The sequence below is a fragment of the Oreochromis aureus genome, linkage group 15 (assembly GCF_013358895.1).
Source record: "Oreochromis aureus strain Israel breed Guangdong linkage group 15, ZZ_aureus, whole genome shotgun sequence".
NCBI lineage: Eukaryota > Metazoa > Chordata > Actinopteri > Cichliformes > Cichlidae > Oreochromis > Oreochromis aureus.
The window spans coordinates 10927946-10948615 of NC_052956.1; the positions used below are offsets into that span (position 1 = coordinate 10927946).

Consider the following 20670-nt stretch of genomic DNA (forward strand, 5'->3'; position numbering starts at 1 on the left):
AAGCTGCTCTGTGTACCTGTTGCCATTTTTCTGTGAATATGAATTGTGTTTCATAACTTCATATCCTTCATATCTGCTTTTTCTTACCTGCTTTACAAGGTTTTCTTCCTAATATTGCGGTCAGGTCTCTGTGTCTCTAACCTCTATAAATTGAAATCTCTGTCACAAACACTTTTTTTGTCATACTTACCTTTTTTTTTCTTTCTAACCTAATAGATACAAAAGTTTCCTTTGTGCGAATAAGTTGTGCCTTTTGAAGAATGTGTTTCCATAAGTCCAAGAATCAAAATGCATTAAATACTTGTTGTTGGCATTTACAGATATTTTTCTGCTTTTTCCAAAGTGATTACCTGATTTACTTATTTTAGTGGAAAAACGGTGTTCTAATGTTTTTATTGATTAAATGCCACTTTGTCTAATTTTATAACCTTATGAACCATTGCAAACAGTTTGATTGTTCAAAAAGCTTTTTGGCTTCTGTCTTTATACTTTTTTTTTACAAATTCAGGCATGTTTATTATAATCAGCTGATGAATAAAGTTGGCGCAGCGGTTAGCACTGTTGCCGCACAGCAAGAAGGTCCTGAGTTCAATTCCACCATCAGGCCATCCACCATCAGGTCTTTCTGTGTGGCGTTTGCATGTTCTCCCCGTGTTTGCATGGGTTCCCTCCGGGTACTCTGGCTTCCTCCCACCGTCCAAAGACATGCAGTTTGTGGGGATAGGTTAATTGATTAATCCAAATTACCAATAGGTATGAATGCGGGAGTGAATGTGAGTGCGAATGGTTGTCTGTCTGTTCGCTTGTGGCTGGCTCTGAGCTCTGGATAGCTTTAGATTAAGACACTCTTAAGACAAAATGTTCTTGTTCAGCTGGGTGAGTTTCCCATTAGGCTTGTCGTTCTGAACGTTTTCACAGTGGCCTCTCCACGGTTTACTTCAGTGATCTGTGTGTCTTCACTCATTGAGGAGCTTCCACGTGTTTAGTGCGTGCTTGAAAATGGACTAGCTCATAGTTTAGGATGATTGCGTGGTCATTAGTCTGAGCTGAGAATGATTGAAATCTTCTGGTTCCTGGTTGATCAGTACATCTTAGAAGAAATCATTTGGTGTTTTGTTGTTGTTGTTGTTTGTTTCTCCCCTGTGACATAGCAGAGGCTAAACTAATAATAACCAGTCTTTTAGGAAATCACATTTTGCTTTCATAGCTCATAGGTTTCATAGCATGACTATATTTACTAGTAAGTAGAGGCATGCTTTGAGGGTCAGTTCTCTTTGCCATGACCAGTTCCTCAGCTGTTTTACATTGGAGTAGAAGAGCAAGGAGCTGATTGGCAGCAAATCTGTCAGCATATCTATTATTGCTATAACTTACATGTTTATTGTTAAGATCTGCAATTTTTGGTTTTTATATTATCTCCATTTCTGGCCTGCACTTTCTTCAGTCATTGTCACTAGCTAAAAACAATGAAAACAAAAGGAAGAAACCGTCTACAAACAGCATCTACATACAGCATCTACATACAACTTATTTCACTTACTTTCTTTGGATGTGGTCGACATCTTAATTTTTAAAACGCGAACATCCAAAAATGGGCAAACATGGGTTGTGTTTAAACAAACAGGCCCTTGGGAGAGGGGAGAAAGAAGTTTAGATGGATCACAAATGATCTCAAACAGATTCTGAAGTGAGTCACACAAGCTGTTCTTGACAGAGGTATAAAACACAGAGGGATAATATTTGCAGAATCCTCTGTATACAGAGATCATGGGCTCAAACTCATACAGCCTTTGGGAACCATGAAGTCTGTTTCAGTTACATGTTTAGTCACATTTCTGCAGGGAGATGTTGTGGAAGAACATGGTGCCATTTCTGATCTGATGACTCATTAGACATGATAAAAATAATCAGGATTCTGCTGCTTGACTAAACTGTAAAATGTACAATACATGAACGATAGTTGTATGTGTTTATACATACGTTGATCTGTGTGCATGTGTGTGGATATTGGCAGCAGCAAGAGCAGTAAAGAAGAGACGGTTCTCCAGAGGAAGACTGCAGCTAGCGCACCTCCTCCCCCGAGTGAGGAGGCCATATCTAGCACATCAGAGGATGACTCCGAGGAGGACCGTGAGGATGAGGGGACTGTATCTCAACGATCCACACCGATCAAACTGCTAACGGAGTCTGGAGAGAGTAGTCGCACCCAGGAGGTATGAACACACAAACACTGTCCTAACAAGGCAGATTCAAATCCCCAAATATATTAAAGGAAGCTATCAGATTTGAATTTGTGGATCTTATTAAATAAATTAAAAATAATTTCACTTCTGAGTGTAATTGTTTAACAAGGTAATATCCTCTAATAATTCAAGGATATGTTATGTTGTCTAAAGACCTCCCAGCAATTCTCAGTTTAGGCTGGGTTGCTAACTGCTTATATTTTAGGCCTCAAATGCATTTTGCGTTCCAGTATGAGTATGTCACCCTGGTTGTGTTCTCTCCCACCCACCTCCCTTAAGTCTCCCAGAAGAAATTAGTTCTTTGTTTTGGTTTACGTCAGACGGAAGAGCAGACGTCACCTTAATCAGTGTCAGTGATAGAACTGAGGCTCTAAATAGTGTGTGTTTCTTCTAATGCATTGAAGCAATGAATTGAGATTGTTGCACAGTTTCCTCTGTTGTATTATTGCTTACAAATCTACTGCTGCTACTACTCTGCTTTTCAAAGGAAACAAATAAATCCTGCATAGTTCCGTTTGTTTTTATTTTGGTTTTTCTGGTTCTGTGCACGTGTATTGTGATAGTGTGTAAACCTTTTTGATGTCCTTGATGGTCCCTTTGGGTGAGAATGTGGGGCATGTGCTTTGGGATTTTTGGCTGCTTTTAGAACATCAGGTGATGAGAGGTCACCAGCGGGTTTCCGGCTTGCCTTAATTTTTTGATGACTGATTCAGTTCTCTTTTTTGGTTTCTTGCCAAGGTTGATTTTAATGTCCAAATTAGCTTTGAAAGTATTCTCACATTAAAATTCTCACACTAGAGTTAAAAAACAAAAATAGGAGAGGCAGTGAGGAAGAATCTGTTTACCCAGTGATTGCACTGCATTTCTTTTGCCTGCAAGTAGTTGTGGCAACCAGCTAATAACAAGAGGTTGAGTATGTTGCACTTTTGATTGTTAATGGATTTCATAGGTCACCTGGTGGGAGGCTACCTGTCTCCAAAAAGTCAGTCTGAGTCAGTTTAACTGCAATCACTCTCAGGCAAATTGGTAATAGTGTGAAAATGATTTGAATTTATAATTTGTAAACACAAAGACAACACAATTGCAACTCGTCTGCAACGCATCTCTTTGCAATAGGGAATTCGACTCAGCTGGTTGCCAACAGGTTGTGTTCTAGTTTTATTCCTATATCAAGCAACTACATTATTATTTGTGGAGGCATTTCTCTTCTCAAATCTATGAGAAGACAATAGCTGAGTGCAACTAGTCGTGGCTGTTTCAGTGACTGGTCCATGTCAGTGAAACAACTATTTCAAAGTCAATGAATTCCAAATTCAGTGCACACAGTCGCAATAACTGTGGTCGTGCTGAAGTCTCTAACCACTGTTCCTTAGTGTGACCACAGCATTGATGAATTTAAGGACATTAATCACTGCGGATAAGTACTGCGTCGTCCTACCATGTAGCAAGAGAATTTGAGAGTGAGTAGAGCTTGCAGTGGATATTCTTAGAGATGCATTCATCCATCCATTTTCTTAACCATGTATCCAACTAAGACTGATGGCAGCTGCTGCCTCTCCTGGCTGACACTGGGCAAGATCCATGCATACCAAATTAGGCAGAGCTGTAGACTTGCATGTAAGACCTTTTTAGGCCTAAAAGGAATGTTTTCATTGAAAAAGATTCTCAATATGCGATTCTGATAAACACTTTTGCTACTTTCCAAACAGACATATCAGTGTATAGTTAATCAAATGCAGTAAAATCTGCGTATGTGTGTAGATATTAGGAGTAACAAACTTCTGTCATGTCCTGTCTATATCGGTATCTGTTTCATGTCCCGGGGGGACTGGATGCACGTTTTGACCCAGATTCCCTATAAGCACAGTGAGACCAAGAAGCACATTAATGAGCACAGGTAGAGTAGGTCAGTGTGTCAACAGGACTGATGCACCAGATAACTACATCCCCTTAAAATGTCTCAGTTTATAAGAAATTACCTTTGTCATGCATGAAGGAGGCCCCAGTGATGTGTAAACTGTTGGTTTCAGAGTTATTATATTGCCACACTCTCATGTGATTTGTTGGCTGTTGGCTTAACAGTGTGATGTTCCTGAAGAGACGTGATTGTTTTATGGCATGGTGATAAAGACATCTCTCCTTTGTGTGTGCGTGCGTGTGCGTGCGTGTGCGTGTGCGTGTGTGTGTGTGTGTGTGTGTGTGTGTGTGTGTGTGTTAGCTAGGGATGTCAGCATCTGTGTCATTTAGATTAGTTATTGATTTAGGAAATCTTCACACGAGTCTCAGCCTGGTCTTACTGCTGATTTATAATTCACTAAAGGTCTTGGCACCTTAGACTGCTCTTGTAGAAAGTCCCAGTTGTCCTTGAGGTCTCATCGGTAGTCTCATTGCTACATTTTTCATTTAATTGTCTTATGTGCAGCACAAAGCTTTGAATCTACAACACTGTTCTAACAAAAAAGAAAAAGCACCTTTGCTTGATTTATCTGGGCAGTGGTACCGAGAAGCAGAGATATCTTGAAGGCATTTGGTTTTCAGAGTTGAAAGCAGAGGCACTCCCTCTTTCTCCATCCATCTATTTCTCCTCCTGATTTATGATGTATTTTCCTTGGGTTTCCTGCCTGTCTTCTCGTGGCCATGAGCAATGAGCTGGTCATGAATATTTTGGGCTGGACAGCTTGCTCACGTGTTGGGCGCACACAGTCACTCTCATGCATCTCGTGTCGCTGCCTGCAAGCCTGTCCCCGAGAATGGATTGCCAGGGTGCCAGCACAACACACAACTGTTGAAATATTTAAACATCGGATCATTACTACGTTTACCATGTAATTACACATGCTCATTTGGTATTCCACCTCGATTTGAGCGTGCATGTGCTCGGTAGATTTGCAGTGTGTTGCTGTACAAGCAGATATGCGCCTGCACACCACCCTCGCCTGTGTGCTGCACGTAGGTGTGTATGGTGCGGTTAGTGTTTTGCGAATCCCCGTGTAGTCTTTGAACAGGGTTCTGTGTATTATTGTGATCTTGTGTGTGTTCACAGCTGCTGTTTTCCTGGACATGGTCCTGGTAACACCCTGCGTAATTCTCCCCTCCCTGCAGCTCAGATCAATACAGTTACTGGGAAAATTGAAAGCTTTATGTTGCGCATATTACTGCAATGTCAGAAAAGCGAGAGAACGGTGGCATAGCTGACTCCTTTTATGCCAATCCTGTATATGCTGTTACATAACAGGCTTTTACCTTTTCTGTAGAGACTATAGGCAGAGTAAAATGTAAAAATTCACCCCCACAAATCATAATTTGCCTAGAAAATGCTTTTTTTTATAGGACATTTTGAATAATCAGGAAGGTTATACAGATATATCTGCTAAATCTCATTAAAATATTGACATGTTACTCTGGTCTAAAACTAGCAGATGCTGGATTGGAACTCAAATTTTGAGAACAAAGATGTTTTACAGCAGCGGTCCCCAACCTTTTTTGCCTCACGGACCGGTTTATGCCCGACAATATTTTCATGGACCGGCCTTTAAGGTGTCGCGGATAAATACAACAAAATAAAACAAGTACCGGTACCGAAAAAAAGAAGATTTATTCATAACACACGTGAAAAGACCCAGGAAAACCGAGTTAACGATAAAAACGATAACAAAATAACGCTGAAAACCGATAAAAACCCTGAAAACCATACATTTCACACCTGAGCCTCAACTCTCGCGGCCCGGTACCAAACGACTCACAGGCCGGTACCGGTCCGAGGCCCGGGGGTTGGGGAGCGCTGTTTTACAGGATATGAGTTGTGTTTTCCACTTTTTAATCATTTATTTATCAAGATTACCAAACGTGTTGCACAATTCTGCTGCATCTACCGTTTCAGCTGTTTCACCTTCCTTTCGATTCCTTTGGCAGATTTCAGTTTCATCAATAAAATAAATTACTCGGTTACAATTCTATTTTTTTTATATTTACACAGCCCCACTTGATAGCAACAATCATCTTAATATGTGTTATATTGTAAAGAAAAGACTACAATAAATTAATGATTAGTGTTTCTAATTGTATTTTAAGCCTTACAGTTCTCTCTAGATTAAAGTTTCTGTTTAGTTTTTTTTAATTAAGTGTCACATTTTAAACTTAATGCCCCGTTGCCTCACAGTTTAATTCTTCTCCGATCTGTCAGCTTGAACCAGTTTGACCTTTTTATTATGATCCTCTGTTTATTATGATTATTATATCCCAACAGACACTGAACACTGTGTGACAGATCCCCAGGAGGGCACGTCCCTAAGCACGAAAGAACATGAAAGCACCTTACCAGACACCAACAATCAAATTACTTTTGAAGTTGCTAAGATTAACCTCCTTGCGCCATCCTAATTACTGAATCTGTTGGGGAGAAGCAGCTGAACCTGATGACCTTGTCTGTATGGTTTTATAGTTTTAAATCGACTAGCTTACTTTTTTTTTTTTTTTTTTTTTTTTTGCAGTCATTTAAAAGCCATGATTAAACTTTTATGTAAACTGTTTTTTTAATGTTTTTTTTTTTTTATCTTATTCACATTTGTAAGTATGTTTTTGTGTCTCTCTTCACATTTTCAGGAGGTTTTTCAGCACCACATGGCAAAGGAGCCTTATGGACTCAATCTGGCTGAGTTTCCCTCTGAAGATGACCTACTCATTTACCAAAGGTAAATCTGAGCTACTAATTACATACAAGGGATGAGAACTATAACAATATGTAATAACATATATTCAGTAGTCATCATATCATAGATACTGGCCTAAAATTTCACTCCCACAATCTCAGCAATATTACTTTAAATTTAAAAGATGGCCATCCATCCATCAAATAACCTGTTGACATAACATTTAAACAAACTGGGTAATCTTTATTTTTCCCAGTCAAAGACCTTTTGCTATACCAAGTAGCTTCGTTGCCTGAACCTAATCACCTCTTCCTTTTTTTGACTGCTTCCTTTAGCGGTTGCCGCAGTGGATCATCTTCCTTTATCTCACCCCATCTCTAGCATCCTCCTCTGTCACACCCTCCGTGTGTCCTCCTTCGCTACATACATGAACCTCCTCTGAGGTTTTCCTCTTTTCCTCCTGCTTGGCAGCTCCATTTTCAACATGCTTTGTACACTATATCTGCTATCCCTCCTCTGCACATGTCCAGACCATCTCAGCCTTTTCTTTCTAACTCTGTCACCAAACTGCTCAACCTGAGCTGTCTCTCTGATGTACTCATATCTGATCTCGTCCATCCCCGTCACTCCCAGTAAAAATCTTTACATCCTCATTGCCTGAATCCTAACCTCTTAATGACACTGAAAGCAAAAAAAAAAACAATGCAAATGAAAATAAGACAAAAGCACCAGCACACATCCAAATACTCTGTTGCGTGTTCAGAATATTGAGGATGAGAACAAAAACAACCATAGTTCAGAAGAGTTGGTCAAACAATGATTTTAATGACCACACGCAGCGTGGGGAGATGAACACTGCAACATCAGCTGTAGATCTCCGTCAGAAATACACTTCAAATTGCTCTTATATCATCAGGGTATTATAACGCCCCCTCTTGCGTTTACAAGCACGTAATTTGCATCTTAAGAACATTATTTGCCTCTTTTACAGACAATAATCAATTTTAAGAGATAAATGCAGACACAGAAGTTCCCCTCTCTAGCATCTTCTTCCAGATATGGTGATGATCTCAGGCCTTTGAGGTCCCCATGGACTTCTTCTCCTGTCACCTGTTGTCAAGTAAACTCTAGTGCAACATGTTGCTGAATACACTCAGGCCTTTGCTCAGCTACTATTTTTACTGTAACAATATAATCAGCATATAAGCATTTAAGATTATAGATTTAACTCAACGGTTTAAAGTGGTTATAACTGCACCTGTAATAAAAAATGTTAATATGTGATTATGATAACACCTGTAATACAAATTATAACATTATGCCAACAGCTTCAATAAATGCTTTGATGAAATGATAATTAATGCAATGATAAAGATGATGGTTATGAACGGTAACCGTAAAATAATTTCTTTAATCCCACAACTCCCACTGCAGGTGCATCAAGGCGCTGAGTATTTGGAGCTGATGAGAATGCACTTTTTCACACTGAACGAGTGTGTCCTTTTGGACTGTAGTGTAGTGGTGTCATCGAACTGGAAAGATTGCATCAGGAATATCATTGTGAAGTGCCAGTCTTGTAAACTGGACATGATGGGAATACAAGGAGAAAAATTCATTACATTGTCACTTAGAGTTGGGGTGAACAGATTAAATTTTGGTGGTCAAAATTTGTGAATTCCAAAGAAATCGTATATTTCTAAGATGAATATTAGAAATAATATTTATAATAAAAGTTTTGCACAATAGCTAGTAAGACAAAATTATGAAATAATGGCCTTTTAAGTCCAAAAAGTCTAAAATTTTAATGTGACAATTGTCTTGCAGTTTCTCAAGAAAGAAATCGTAACCACATTTTAGATTTTTATGGGAGGGGGTGAATTGATTTTTGTGGCACTAATTTTTACTGCCCAGCTGTTAATTTCATTTAGTGTTTATATTAAAAGATTGAAAAGACATGGAATAAAATGGCAAAAAAATGAATATTGTCATTTTGATAAAAGCTGCAAATCTGGACTGCGTAATGAAATGAAAATGTTTCCATTAGTCCATTAATGCTTCAGTCACACTAAGAAAAACTGTGTTTGGAGACACGATTATTGCTATTCGGAGTCTCTTTGCCTCTGAAATGTTTTTTTTTTCTTCAGAGTCAAAGTTTTGGTACATGAAGACAGCAATAAGATGGCAATAAAATGCCAATAAGACAGAGAGAATATTCTGTCATTCTGCTATCAGTTTGCAATTGAAAGGGGTCATGTTTGCATCTGCAGTCTGCGAGTTACTGAATTCCTCAACAAATAGTGATGTAGTTGCTGTAGGATGGCGATTTAACTGTAAAAAGACTTAAGTGCTCGGCAGCCTTGCTTTCATATAGGAATATAAGCAGTTGAGTCATCTCCCACATTGCAAAGAGACTAGTAGCCAACATCAGCACAGACTAGCTCAGACGGATTGTACCATGGTGATAATCTGCATCTGTGTGTATATATTAAACAATAATTATTTGCAAATCTTTGATAATCTGAGAGCGACTGCAGTCAGTCCAAGCTGTGATTGTTTGGAGACAGATTGTCTCCCATTAGGGGACGTGTTTAATCATGATATCATGATTCAAAACCCTCAAACTTTAGTTACTGATACTACAATCAGTGCCCGATTGATGGGCTCGGGGTTCTCACGTGGGTCACATAGCCTTCAAATAGTTTTTTTAACTTCCTACCTTTTACAAATGCATCTCAGACTTCTGTTCTCTTATATTTCTATGGCACCGCTAGCATTTGTTGCTAACTTTCAGAACTACCGTGAGACTCAATGATCCGCTATTGCTATAAAAATGAAAAAATGGTCCATTGGAGTGAATGGAGTCTTCCATTCAACGGCTCTGGTCGCAAGAAGGTTGCTGTCCTAGTTTTATTCTAGTCATAAGATGACTAGGCACTGCTAAAATGTTAAAGTGAAAAGGTTTAGCATCCTAATTTACTATTTTAGCGTCAACAACAGAAGCACAATTGGGGTTAATGAGGATTTCTTTAGACATTCAGGTCTAAAGAAGTCATTCTATTGACATTCAGGTCAATGCTCCTTTCTATCGAATATTCACAAACAAACAAACCTTGCAATCAGTAGATGACCTCTGAGCTACACCCCATGGCATCCTATTTTTACTCTGTCACCAAGTAGATGAAACTACTTGCAGCACGAAAAAACATTAATTTACTTGACTTGAAACTGCCAATCAGATTTACTTACTAATACATTCTGGGTCATGCTTATGTGAAGCCCTTGGTTAGACTATTTTATGAAAATTTTCAGCACTTCTGTAGAGAAATGAAATATAGAAATGTAAACAAAAAACAGCTTGAACAGATCAGAATGACATGGAAACATTTGAATGTCATAAACATCATGAATCAGTCTCACACACACACCAACACACTGAAACTGATGCATACATTTTAAATACAGCATATGCATTACATAGAAATGTGGCATTGGTCAAGAATGTATGAGCAATTTCTAATGAGTTAGGTGGTTAATGTAACAATAAATAAAATTGTCCTGACATTTAGTTGTTAAAATAAATAAATGTTTTGGTAACATCTTCAATGACTTAGGTCCATCGTACTTCGATGGCAGTCACATTTATACTGGGTGACTGAAGCAGGGGAATAAACCTTAAAAAACACACACACAATTCAAATTGTGGTGAAGAATGTTGTTCATATTCTCCTACTACAGTGGCACATAATGAGAATGAAATTGCATTCATTATTGAAGCTGGAAGTTGAAACTGCTCCAAAGATGGTGGCTGCAGCCAGAGCACCGCTAATCAATGCATTAATATTAAAAATCATAAGCAACAGCCAGAGGGGGACTCTCAGCAGTTGCATATTATTGAGTCTTTGTGAGAGAAAAATGACCTACAGGGAAATTTGTGATTCGATGATGGTGTGATCTAAATATTAGAGATCTCAGAAGACATGTTGAACACTGAAGACGGTATAAAGCCTTAAATTGAAAGCATTCGGTAGAGCCATAACGACCCTATTACAGATTAGGTTATTTGGATCGTTGCACTCACGATGAAGAGGGCAGAAGCATTTGTAAGCAATGCACACCTACACTACTGGCTTATTTTGCAGAAATATCATTCATTGTCTGTATTATGTTTTGTATTTTCCTGCAGGTTTGCTCACTTGGGTGAGAGCCAGCACAGAGTGGAGAGAACTGAACACATAAACCCGGCAAACATCATCTGTCTGTGAGTAAAACATATTAATAGAAAAAAAGAAGAAAAAAAAGCCACATGTACTCAAACTCAATAAACCTAGCTCACGTGTAATGTATGGTATTGTATTCTTGGTTTGCAGTTATAAATTACCCCTTTTATAAAGCACTCAACGTTTTCACTAGCCTTGGGACAAGGATTGCACTAAGTGGTCTCAGTCCAGGCTTCTAGCTGCACACTGTTTAATTGTCATATGTTGCAAGTCATGTTTCTTCACTTCTTTGCATGCACGCTATTTCCCAGATAGTCCACTCTTTACCGTAGATGGTGTTTGTTTGGTTTTTTTTTCCCTTTTTTTTTTTTTTATCCCTCAGCCAGATTCAAAGTTCAACCACACGTGTGATGGCAATGTGCAGCCATGGAAACGCACAAGATGTTTTTGTCGTGCTGTCTTTTGAGCTGTAAGGCATGCATGCGCACACACACCTGTGCAAACACATAAATCAGTTTAGAAACAAATTCCTCCTCTACATGCACTTATGATTTTATTTCATGATGGCTTCTTATATCAACATTCATGCCTGTTAGGTTTTGTCTTTTTGTGAAAGTGCAAAAAACTTGAACTTTGAACATTCAAACTTATTGATGGTGCTTGTTGCACACCTCCAGTTTTTATTCTGTTTAAATCGAACTCTGGTGCAGTCTGTTTGTGCTGATGTAAACGCTGTAATCGCATGTAGGTACGAGCCAAAACAACCCACTGAAACCCTTTGGGGGAGGGGGCCCCTGTGTGGTCCCAAATGAACTCCAGAGGGGTCTGTGATTGTGTGAACTTGATTTGGCGCCTTTCCAAACCAACTACCGGATATACGTTGCAAGTTTGAGCTAAAAAAAAAAACTTCCTGTTGCTACATAGGCTTTCTGTTCTGGGATGCAAAAAGGCATCTGGGGTGGCTGTAGCTCAGGAGGTAGAGCAGGAAGGTTGGTGGTTCGATCCCTGGCTGCCCCAGTTTGCATGCCAGATATCCTTGGGCAAGATACTAACCCCGACTTGCTCTCCGATGCATCCATCGGAGTATGAATGCGTATGAATGACAGTTAGAAAGCACTCACCGTATAGATAATAGTGCTTGTGTGTATGGGGTGAATGCGGCGTGTTGTATAGAGCGCTTTGAGTACTCCAGGAGAGTAGAAAAGCGCTATATAAGAACCAGTCTGTGACATGAGCAGGAATTCTTCATTTTCTCCGGTAGACCAGAACACAGCACCTTCTTCCTGTATTTACTGCTTGCACCCTAGACATATCTGTCCAATAAGCAGACTGAACATTCTCATGCATTGATACATTGTGGTTTGCTTGCAGTTCACTTGGATTTTTTCCTGTGTGTAAAGAAACCAAATCATGTGGAAAAGCTACAGCTTTGCAAACCCCCTAAAATTACTTTCTCATTTTGGATCAAGTAAATACTAATTTTTTGTCCTGGCAAGAGTAACTATAAATAACTACCACACTCGCCTTCCCAATTTCTGCCTATAACAAATCTCCATTAGTTCAGCACCCTACTCCTACCCTCCCAAAGCAGAAATCACAGATTGATGTTTTTAATCATGTTTTTATGGATTATACAAACGAGATATGACTTGTTAATTTGTGCCGATTGGCAGGCAGAGTCCATACTAACTCGCAGTTGGCTCTAAGACATGGTTTATTTTAGAGATTTCAAATTTTACATATTTAGAAGTTTTTGATGGAGAAGTACAGAGATGATCAGAAAGAGCTGTAATGTGTCGTTTTGGAAAGCATGTGAAAGGATTTTATAGGATACCAAGAGAAGAGCTATGGTACTGTATGAGGAAGTATGTGATGAAATATTTAATTGTGGTGCAGGACACTGAACCCCTTCTTGGCAGTGGTCATGGACAGCCTGGCAGATGAGGTCAGGCAGGAGTCACTGCGGACTGTGATGTTTGCAGACGATATTATGATCTGCAGTGAGATGAGGGAGGGAGGTGGAAGACATTGTGGAGAGGTGGTGGTGTACGCTGGACAGAAGAGGAATAGCAGCTCATTGCAGTTGTCATAAGGTAGTGAGTTTAAATATCTGGAAGGAGAGGTAGTAAAGGTGAATGAGTCGGCTGTCTAACAGACACAAGAGAAGTGAAAAATAGATTGCAGGCAGCAAGGAGTGGGTGGGCTGGGATATGGGATATCTCCACTCCCATGAGTTGAATGTCAAAAGTAATTTGTAACAGAAGGATAGTAGTGAAAGTGAAACGAAAGGTTTGCAAGATGTTAGCGAGATCTGCTATGATATGTCATTGACAAAAAGACAGGGGGACAGATGGAGGCGCCCGAGTGGAAGAGTGGCTAAGATTTTCCTTGGGAGTGATCAGGATGGGCACGATAAGGTGGTAGGGAGACAAAAATGGAGGGAGAAGGTTGAGATGGCTCAGGAGTGCATAGAGGAGCAACAATGGATATATTGGTGAAAAGATAGTGAAAGAAAAGAGGAAGACCATAGAGAAAGTTTTTGTATGTACTGAAATGCAAAGAGTTGGCGTTTTACTTTCCATGAAGGTATTCATGACGTATATAAAATAGAAGAATGGTGTACCAGTTGGTCATCACTTCACTTTCTCAAGGGTAAAACCTCGCTTCAGGAAAATAAAAACACTTTGATTATTAAGCAAATGTTCCTGAAGGGAAAATGGCTTAGAGACAGCATCAGAGGGAAGTGGTAGTGGTTGTATTGTTCAACAGACATTATAGAAATGATACCTTTTTACAGAATGAAAAACTGCAAAAATTTCATGATTTAGTTTTCTTTCCCTTGTCATGTTTGAATGCACGGGTGAGAGGTGAGGAAGATATTTACTTTCAATCAGTTTTCTAAGAAGACCATGAATGCGACTCGTTATCATTGCCAGTAATTTCCAAGAAAACCAGATTGGTTGTCATTCGGATCGACCAAGTTTGATGGTCATGTGGAACTGAAGAGGATATGGACATGAAAAGGTCACTCAGAGGAAGACTGACAGAGGCTGACAAAGACACAGTGGGGACAGTAAATTACAAAGAGGTGAGGTAGTGAATCGGTGTTAGGATGAAAGAGGAGAATAAAAAACTGTTTTTCAGTAAACTGAGTCTCAGAACTGTAACAGAGCTAAACCTTCCTGGACTAGGAGAATACAGGACACAAGCTGAAAACCTGACGTCTTCAGACGTTTGAGTACAAAGTCTGAAGTATACGTCTTTGATTTTAAAACTGCTTTATGTTTATTTTAAAGTTAGTATCTTTAACTCGCCACTTTACTAGATACACCTGTTCAACTGCTTCTTAACACAAATATCTAATCAACCAATCACATGCCAGCCCCTCAGTGCATTTAAGCAAGTAGACATGGTCAAAATGTCCTACTAAACCTAAACTGGGGTGATTTAAGCATGGTTGTTGGTTCCAGACAGACTTGCTGAGTATTTCTGAAACTGCTCATCTTCTGGGATTTTCCCATGCAACCATCGCTAGAGTTTATAGAAAAAAAGTTTTTCAGTTCTTCTTGTTGTTTTCAAAGGACAGAGCAGAATGGCCAGGCTGCTTCCATATGATAGAAAGTCAACAGTAACTCAGATAACCACTCGTTGCAGCCAAGGTATGCTGAAGAGCATCTCTCAACCTTGAGGCAGATATGCAACAGCAGCAGAAACCACACCAGGTACTGCAAGGAAGCCGAGGCTACAATTCACATAGGCTCACCAAAAGTGGACAAGAGGAGATTGGAAAATTTTGTCTGGTTTGATGAGTCTATGGTAGCATTCAGATGATGGGGTCAGAATATGTTGTAAACCACGGCTCCATCCAGTCTTGTATCAACGGTTCGTGCTAGTAGTGGTTGTGCAAAGGCATTAGGGCTTCTTTTAAACCATCTCACTATGTCATGCTGTCAATATGGATGAAAAGTGATTATACATGCACAAAAAAGCTTGCTTTTAAATTCAACTTGGAGGAGGAAAATTCAAGGATAATGAAAGACATGCCTCTGATGTGTTTCTAGTATTTCTGTGGTGTGTGAACTATAGTCTTTTAGTGCAAAATAATGACTCTTTGTAATCATAACCCTAACCCTTTGTGGCTGTCTTTAAATGTGACAGTTTCTTGTATGTATCCCTTCTTATAGAACAGGAGAAAAGGTGTAATTTATCTTACAAAAGTGGCAGAAGTATCAATATTTTCTTTTAGGAAATCTCCATCAGCAGGGAATCAAACCTTTTCATCCACGTTGTCTTTCTCTCTGGCCTTTCAGTAGTCCATCCAGCCATTGTTGTCATCCTCGTGTCAGGCCCGCAGGGTGCTACAGGTGTATCTGTTGTTGTGCAACAGCGCTATTCTAAGATGTTACAGAACCCCAAACGTGTTGTCACTGTTAGAAGCCTTTTAGTTTGTCACCTCCCTCTATGTTCCTCTATTGATCCATCAGGCTCAGCCAAAGATGACTCAAGTGACGGAGATAAAAATGGAAAAGAAATGAATACTGTGGCCCATTCCTGTTGAGAAACATCAGTGAGGTGTAGAGATTAATGGCCCTCTTTTCTTCCTCTGCTCTCCTCTCACCCCAGCTGGTTAGGACAGATGGCCGCCCACCATGAATCTGGTTTCTAAGGTTTCTTCCCATTAAAATGAACTTTTCGGCACCACCGGGGCAAGTGTTGCTCATGGGAAGATTGTTTGATTTCTCTCTTCAGTATTGGTCTTGACCTTAAGCCCTGACTGTACTCCGTTGCAAATACGAACACGGACAGCTGGGGGCTCAATGGCCGAGTAATCATTCCTGTTACACTACTTTCAAGTTCGCCGCCTGAGGCGTATGCGTCGTTGGTGCGCTGTAAATCCTCCACAGACAAATCCACGTGGTGTAAACAAACAGTAGGCTGGCACGTGGATATCTGTATGGACCTTCACGCTGATGATGAAATTTATATCACTTGGACTGTAGCAGACTCATGTGGAAGGTATAATTGAGGCTTTACTATGCTCTAAAATAAGTTGTCTTATAATAAGGCAAATGTGATGTACAAATTGCAGACATTGAACATTTTATACAGTAAGCTCAACAGGCTAGAAGAGGAAGTTTGAAATATTTGAAAACACAAACATATTTACTTGAAATGTTTTCAGTGTTGCTCACATGGTTTGTAGTAGTTTGTAGACACATTACACTTCTGCTTTATATTATGTGTATAGGAAGAAAAAGAAAGAAAGAAAAAAACATTATTTTATGGGTAAAAAAAAAGGTCTGTTTCTAATCAAAATTAACAAATATTGTCAATACTGTTAAAGTTTGAAAATAGCCAAATTTCGACCCATGTTTCCAGCTCTGTACACGCAACTAATCAAATTTCTTGCTTGTTTAACTAATATCAGCACTATTCATGTGACAATGTATTAGGGCTACTGAAAGTTTAAAAAAATATTTTCAAGATGACAGTTTTACAAGGAAATAATAGCAAATTTAAGAGGATAAAAGTGGCTATGAAAAAACTCACAAATTTAAAAGGAAAATATATCTGAAAAATATACCAGGGTCAGTAATAAATATTGCTTCACATTTCATTATTAAGTTAGAAAGAAGTGCACATATTTAAACTGCCATCATCAATATCTCATAAGAACTTTATTTGAACACCAGCGCCACCTCTTTCCTGTCGTATTAAGTCACACTGCAAACTGCGAAGTTCATTTTCAATAGAACAAATTGTCCTCCAACCTCTACTAACAGCACTGGTGTCTTTGTGTAGCAGGCTGTGAAACAAGTGAGACTTGCTGGAGTCAGATCTCTCCAGCAAGTCTCAGGTGTGTGTGTAAAATCCACTCAAAGGTCTGATGAACCTGTGCCACAGGAATCACTACTCCTCCTGCTGCATTGGTCAGATTTTAATCAAACTTGCACACAGTAATCATCACGGGGCTTTTCGCTCAGATTGCACTAAAGGTCACAGTCATATTTATTATTTTATGGGCAATAACCAGTGAATTGTAATGGATTGCGGTTTCTCAGTTTATGATGAATGAATGCATCAGTCAGTTTTCATTTTCAGCATTTTGCAATAAAAAAACCAAAACAAAAAAAAATGCAATTTGTTTTCTCAACTTGGCCTAGAGATATTTTTTACCTTCAGCACTACTGACTAGTCTGTGTAATTAAGGATTCTTACACAGCGGCCTTGGGGGGGGGGAAAGCAAAATAAATATATAAAACATTTACTCTATGGCTACAACGTCCTCCGCAATGATGCCATGAGCTCATAATTTATCTCAAGGCTTCCGAGAGCCTCCGCTGTGCCTTTGAAAACAGCCCATCATGAGGCAGGTGCCATTTGAAATGCAGCCATGTGTCTAAACAGCCTCACACTCAGGCCTCAGCTGCTGTTGGAAGCCTAACTGAATAGATGACTTGACAAGCACGCAGTTGATAATTCACCCAGAAGATGGTAAGACATGCTTTAAAGTCTAGTTTTTGGAAAATATGAGTAATACTGCTGTAAAAGCACTCGTCTTCACCCTCCTCGTGTTGTTTCCACCTCTCAGCAGCAGTTTACAGTCTTTTGTTGCCTCAAACAAACTCCTTTCCACCTCTTGTTCCTGCCTTGTCTTTGGCCTCCACGTGATTTGCCTAAAGTTAATGTCTATGGTGATCCATCAATCACACATGCTTCTCTCCCATTTTTCTTTTCCTTCTCTCTCAGAGAGCCAGTGTCCCGCTTCCCAGAAGACAGCATCTACGCAGTTTTACCTCCACAGGTGGACAAAAACAGCCGGGAGGTGTTTGAGAGCCATGTGATGACCGGTCAGGGCCAGGTGAGGGCGTTGTGCAGAGAGGACATGTTGATGTACAGGGAATACATCAAAAACAGATACATGTGAGACACGGATAACAAAGACTGGATCTCTGTTACCAGTGTCAATGGGAAGCATGATCAGCTGCTGAAGATGTTTCATCCTCATGAATCATGTTTGCTACTACAAACAAAGGCAAAATAAAATGTTCTTCTATTAGAAAATGCGGATTTTTTTCTATGGTAAAGGCTGTCAATAACAAAGATAACAGTGCATGAGAACTCCACCTGACCTGTACTTGAACTGAATTACATCTGAAGAAAGTTTTTTTTTAATTTTTTTTATTTTATTTTTTTTTATTGCAAAAAGCATCAGTTAAAATTGAAATACTTTGAATGTTAGATTTATCGTTCCAAACTGTGCGCACATTGAACTGCATCACAGACTGGAATTCTGGGGTTTGAAAGAGTCGGGCACTTACAAGCCAGTCATTAGTCTGTGAGGTCAGGACACGTTTTTTTTTTGTTTGTTTTTTGTAATTTCTTCAGCAACCTGGAAATTTCTCCTCCTCAGATGTGTTGCATTCCTTTTGTTAAACAGTTCAAGCTTTACCATTTTTAAAGTGCCTGTTGAGATTTTTTTGCATTATTTAAAAATAGGGGGTTTTTTTGTCCTGTATTGAAGAGTGCACTGGTTAATTTAAATAAACTGTGTCTTCTTTTGTTGTTAACGATCTGTAAAGAAACGTAGCACTGATTGCTTGATATTTGATTTGTTTTTGTTTTTTCAAACCTCGCCACCAGTTTACAAAGTCGCACACTAATTTATGTTGCATAAATGCTCAGATCAGATAATCTTTGTGTACATTAGTTCTCCAATAAAATTGTATTTAGTAACAAAGTAACAGTGTGACAGAATGTTATTTGAGGGTTGTTTTTTTTTACTTTTCCACTTTTTCTATTGGATGCCAGAGCTTTTATTCCCATCTCACTTCACTCTTTGTACAGGTAGAAACTACAGTACCATGCAAGTTGTTTTGAACAATAGTTTTTTGAGAAGGTCTTTTAAAGTCCTCCTTTTGACCTTGGTTACATATTCACTCATTTTCAGGTCAGTCTATGCACCTGACTGCTTTCATCATTCAAGCCATCATCATTCAAATCAAATCATTCATATACCAAAGATAACAGTTTGGGTTTCTATTCCCAAAGAACTATTATATGAAGACTTTGCATATAGGTGTGCCAAATTACACAAGAACTGGACTGAAAATCTGTAGCAACAGGTCTTATGGAGTGATGAAAAATTTCAAAGAGATCCAGATTTTAAACTTTTGGTTCAAACCATGGGTGATGTGTCAGGAGAGGTATAACATGAGTGTCTAAAGCCATCTGTAAAACATAGTGGGGCCTCTGTCACAGTTTGAGGTTGCATTTCAGTCAGTGGTGTTGGAGCATATGATAAAGAAATTATGGGTGGCTCAAGACTTTTGCACAGTACTGTAACGCTTGCTGCTTTCACGTGGCCTTTTATAAGTGTTCCCACTCTCCTGTACTGACTTCTTCTCGGTTCTTTTTCCCCCATCATGCGCCGCCTTTGCCGTTTTTCTGTCTCACGCTTGTTTTCACTCTCTGCTCACACTCTTTTAGCGCTCGGCCTTTGACTGCGGGTGTCAAAAAAATGGCAAATGTGATGAAGGACGACTTCCCAGCAATGCACATACACATTCAGTAAATGTACTGACTGGCCACTGGTCTCAGCATCACTGCCTCGTGAGTCTGTGAATAGGGGAGGAGGTGCCGGCTGTCTCAGCATGTGATGTGACAAAGAAAGCAGAGGAATTAAAGGAGAAAAATGTTTTCTTCTATATTTTAAGAAATAAACGAGGAGGAGGAGAGGAAGGATGTATCTTCAGTATCTGCACACCTTGCACCGGTGCACTGGGAATTGTTAAATATGTACTATAAATATCCATGATACAGTCCAATGATGACACATCCCACCTTGCAGCAGACTCGTGGCTCTTTGGAGTCTTTTCACATTGTTGGTGGTTGCCTTCACGAGACCACAAGAGGGGCATGAAGGAGGCTTTGTCCTTACCTGCAATGCTACAGTGTCACTGGGTTTTGCTAAGAATAACAGCTGCGTAAAGTTTGTTTTAAAAAGTGTTCATGCTTTATTTTTTCTATACACTCAACATTTCTTGTCCTGAGTATTATGTGCTTTATAAAGATTCTACATTCCCTGAACTTTTTAGTTTTACAAACTTGTAATTCAAGGCCAACAGATATGTGAAGGCTTTATATGCGTGGCAATGAATCCTCACAGATCTCGTGCAGGCATGTTAGTTTTAAAAAATGCTTTGATGTGAATACGTTTTGCCTTTAAAACAGCATTCTTGCCTGTTGCTATGTTGAAAGTTCAAAATCTGCACCAGTCTAAGAGACAGTTGTCCTGAGACAACTATAGACATGAACTATAGACTGTGATATTTAAAAAAAAAAAAAAATGTTGATAGCCATCTCCATCTAGGCACTTGTGAGATTAGGCATGACCAAATATCTGGACAAAAGGGCTATGGGAAGTTGTTAGCCAGTGCCAAGTAGCAACTTCCAGACCTGAAAATGGCAGCTACAGGCTTGATCGTAACTTTGATCCTTGTAGGCTTCCATATTAAAATGCACAACAAGCCAGGCCTTGGTCTCTGTGGATAGTTTCCC

The 20670-nt window shown here is 39.4% G+C and overlaps 1 protein-coding gene across 2 annotated transcripts in view; it reads left to right on the plus strand.

Annotated features, from left to right (window-relative positions):
- The window catches only part of fig4a (FIG4 phosphoinositide 5-phosphatase a), a 58543-nt gene extending 39693 nt beyond the window's left edge, over window positions 1-18850 (plus strand). The window contains exons 21-24 of one of the 2 annotated variants that reach the window (XM_031727622.2): window positions 2015-2213; window positions 6846-6934; window positions 11076-11150; window positions 17860-18850. In XM_031727622.2, the coding sequence (XP_031583482.1) occupies window positions 2015-2213; window positions 6846-6934; window positions 11076-11150; window positions 17860-18037 (541 nt within the window). In that variant the 3' untranslated portion in view covers window positions 18038-18850. The remainder of the gene's footprint in view (window positions 1-2014; window positions 2214-6845; window positions 6935-11075; window positions 11151-17859) is intronic. The other variant, XM_031727623.2, reaches the window with a different exon arrangement.
- The last annotated feature ends 1820 nt before the right edge of the window (window positions 18851-20670 follow it).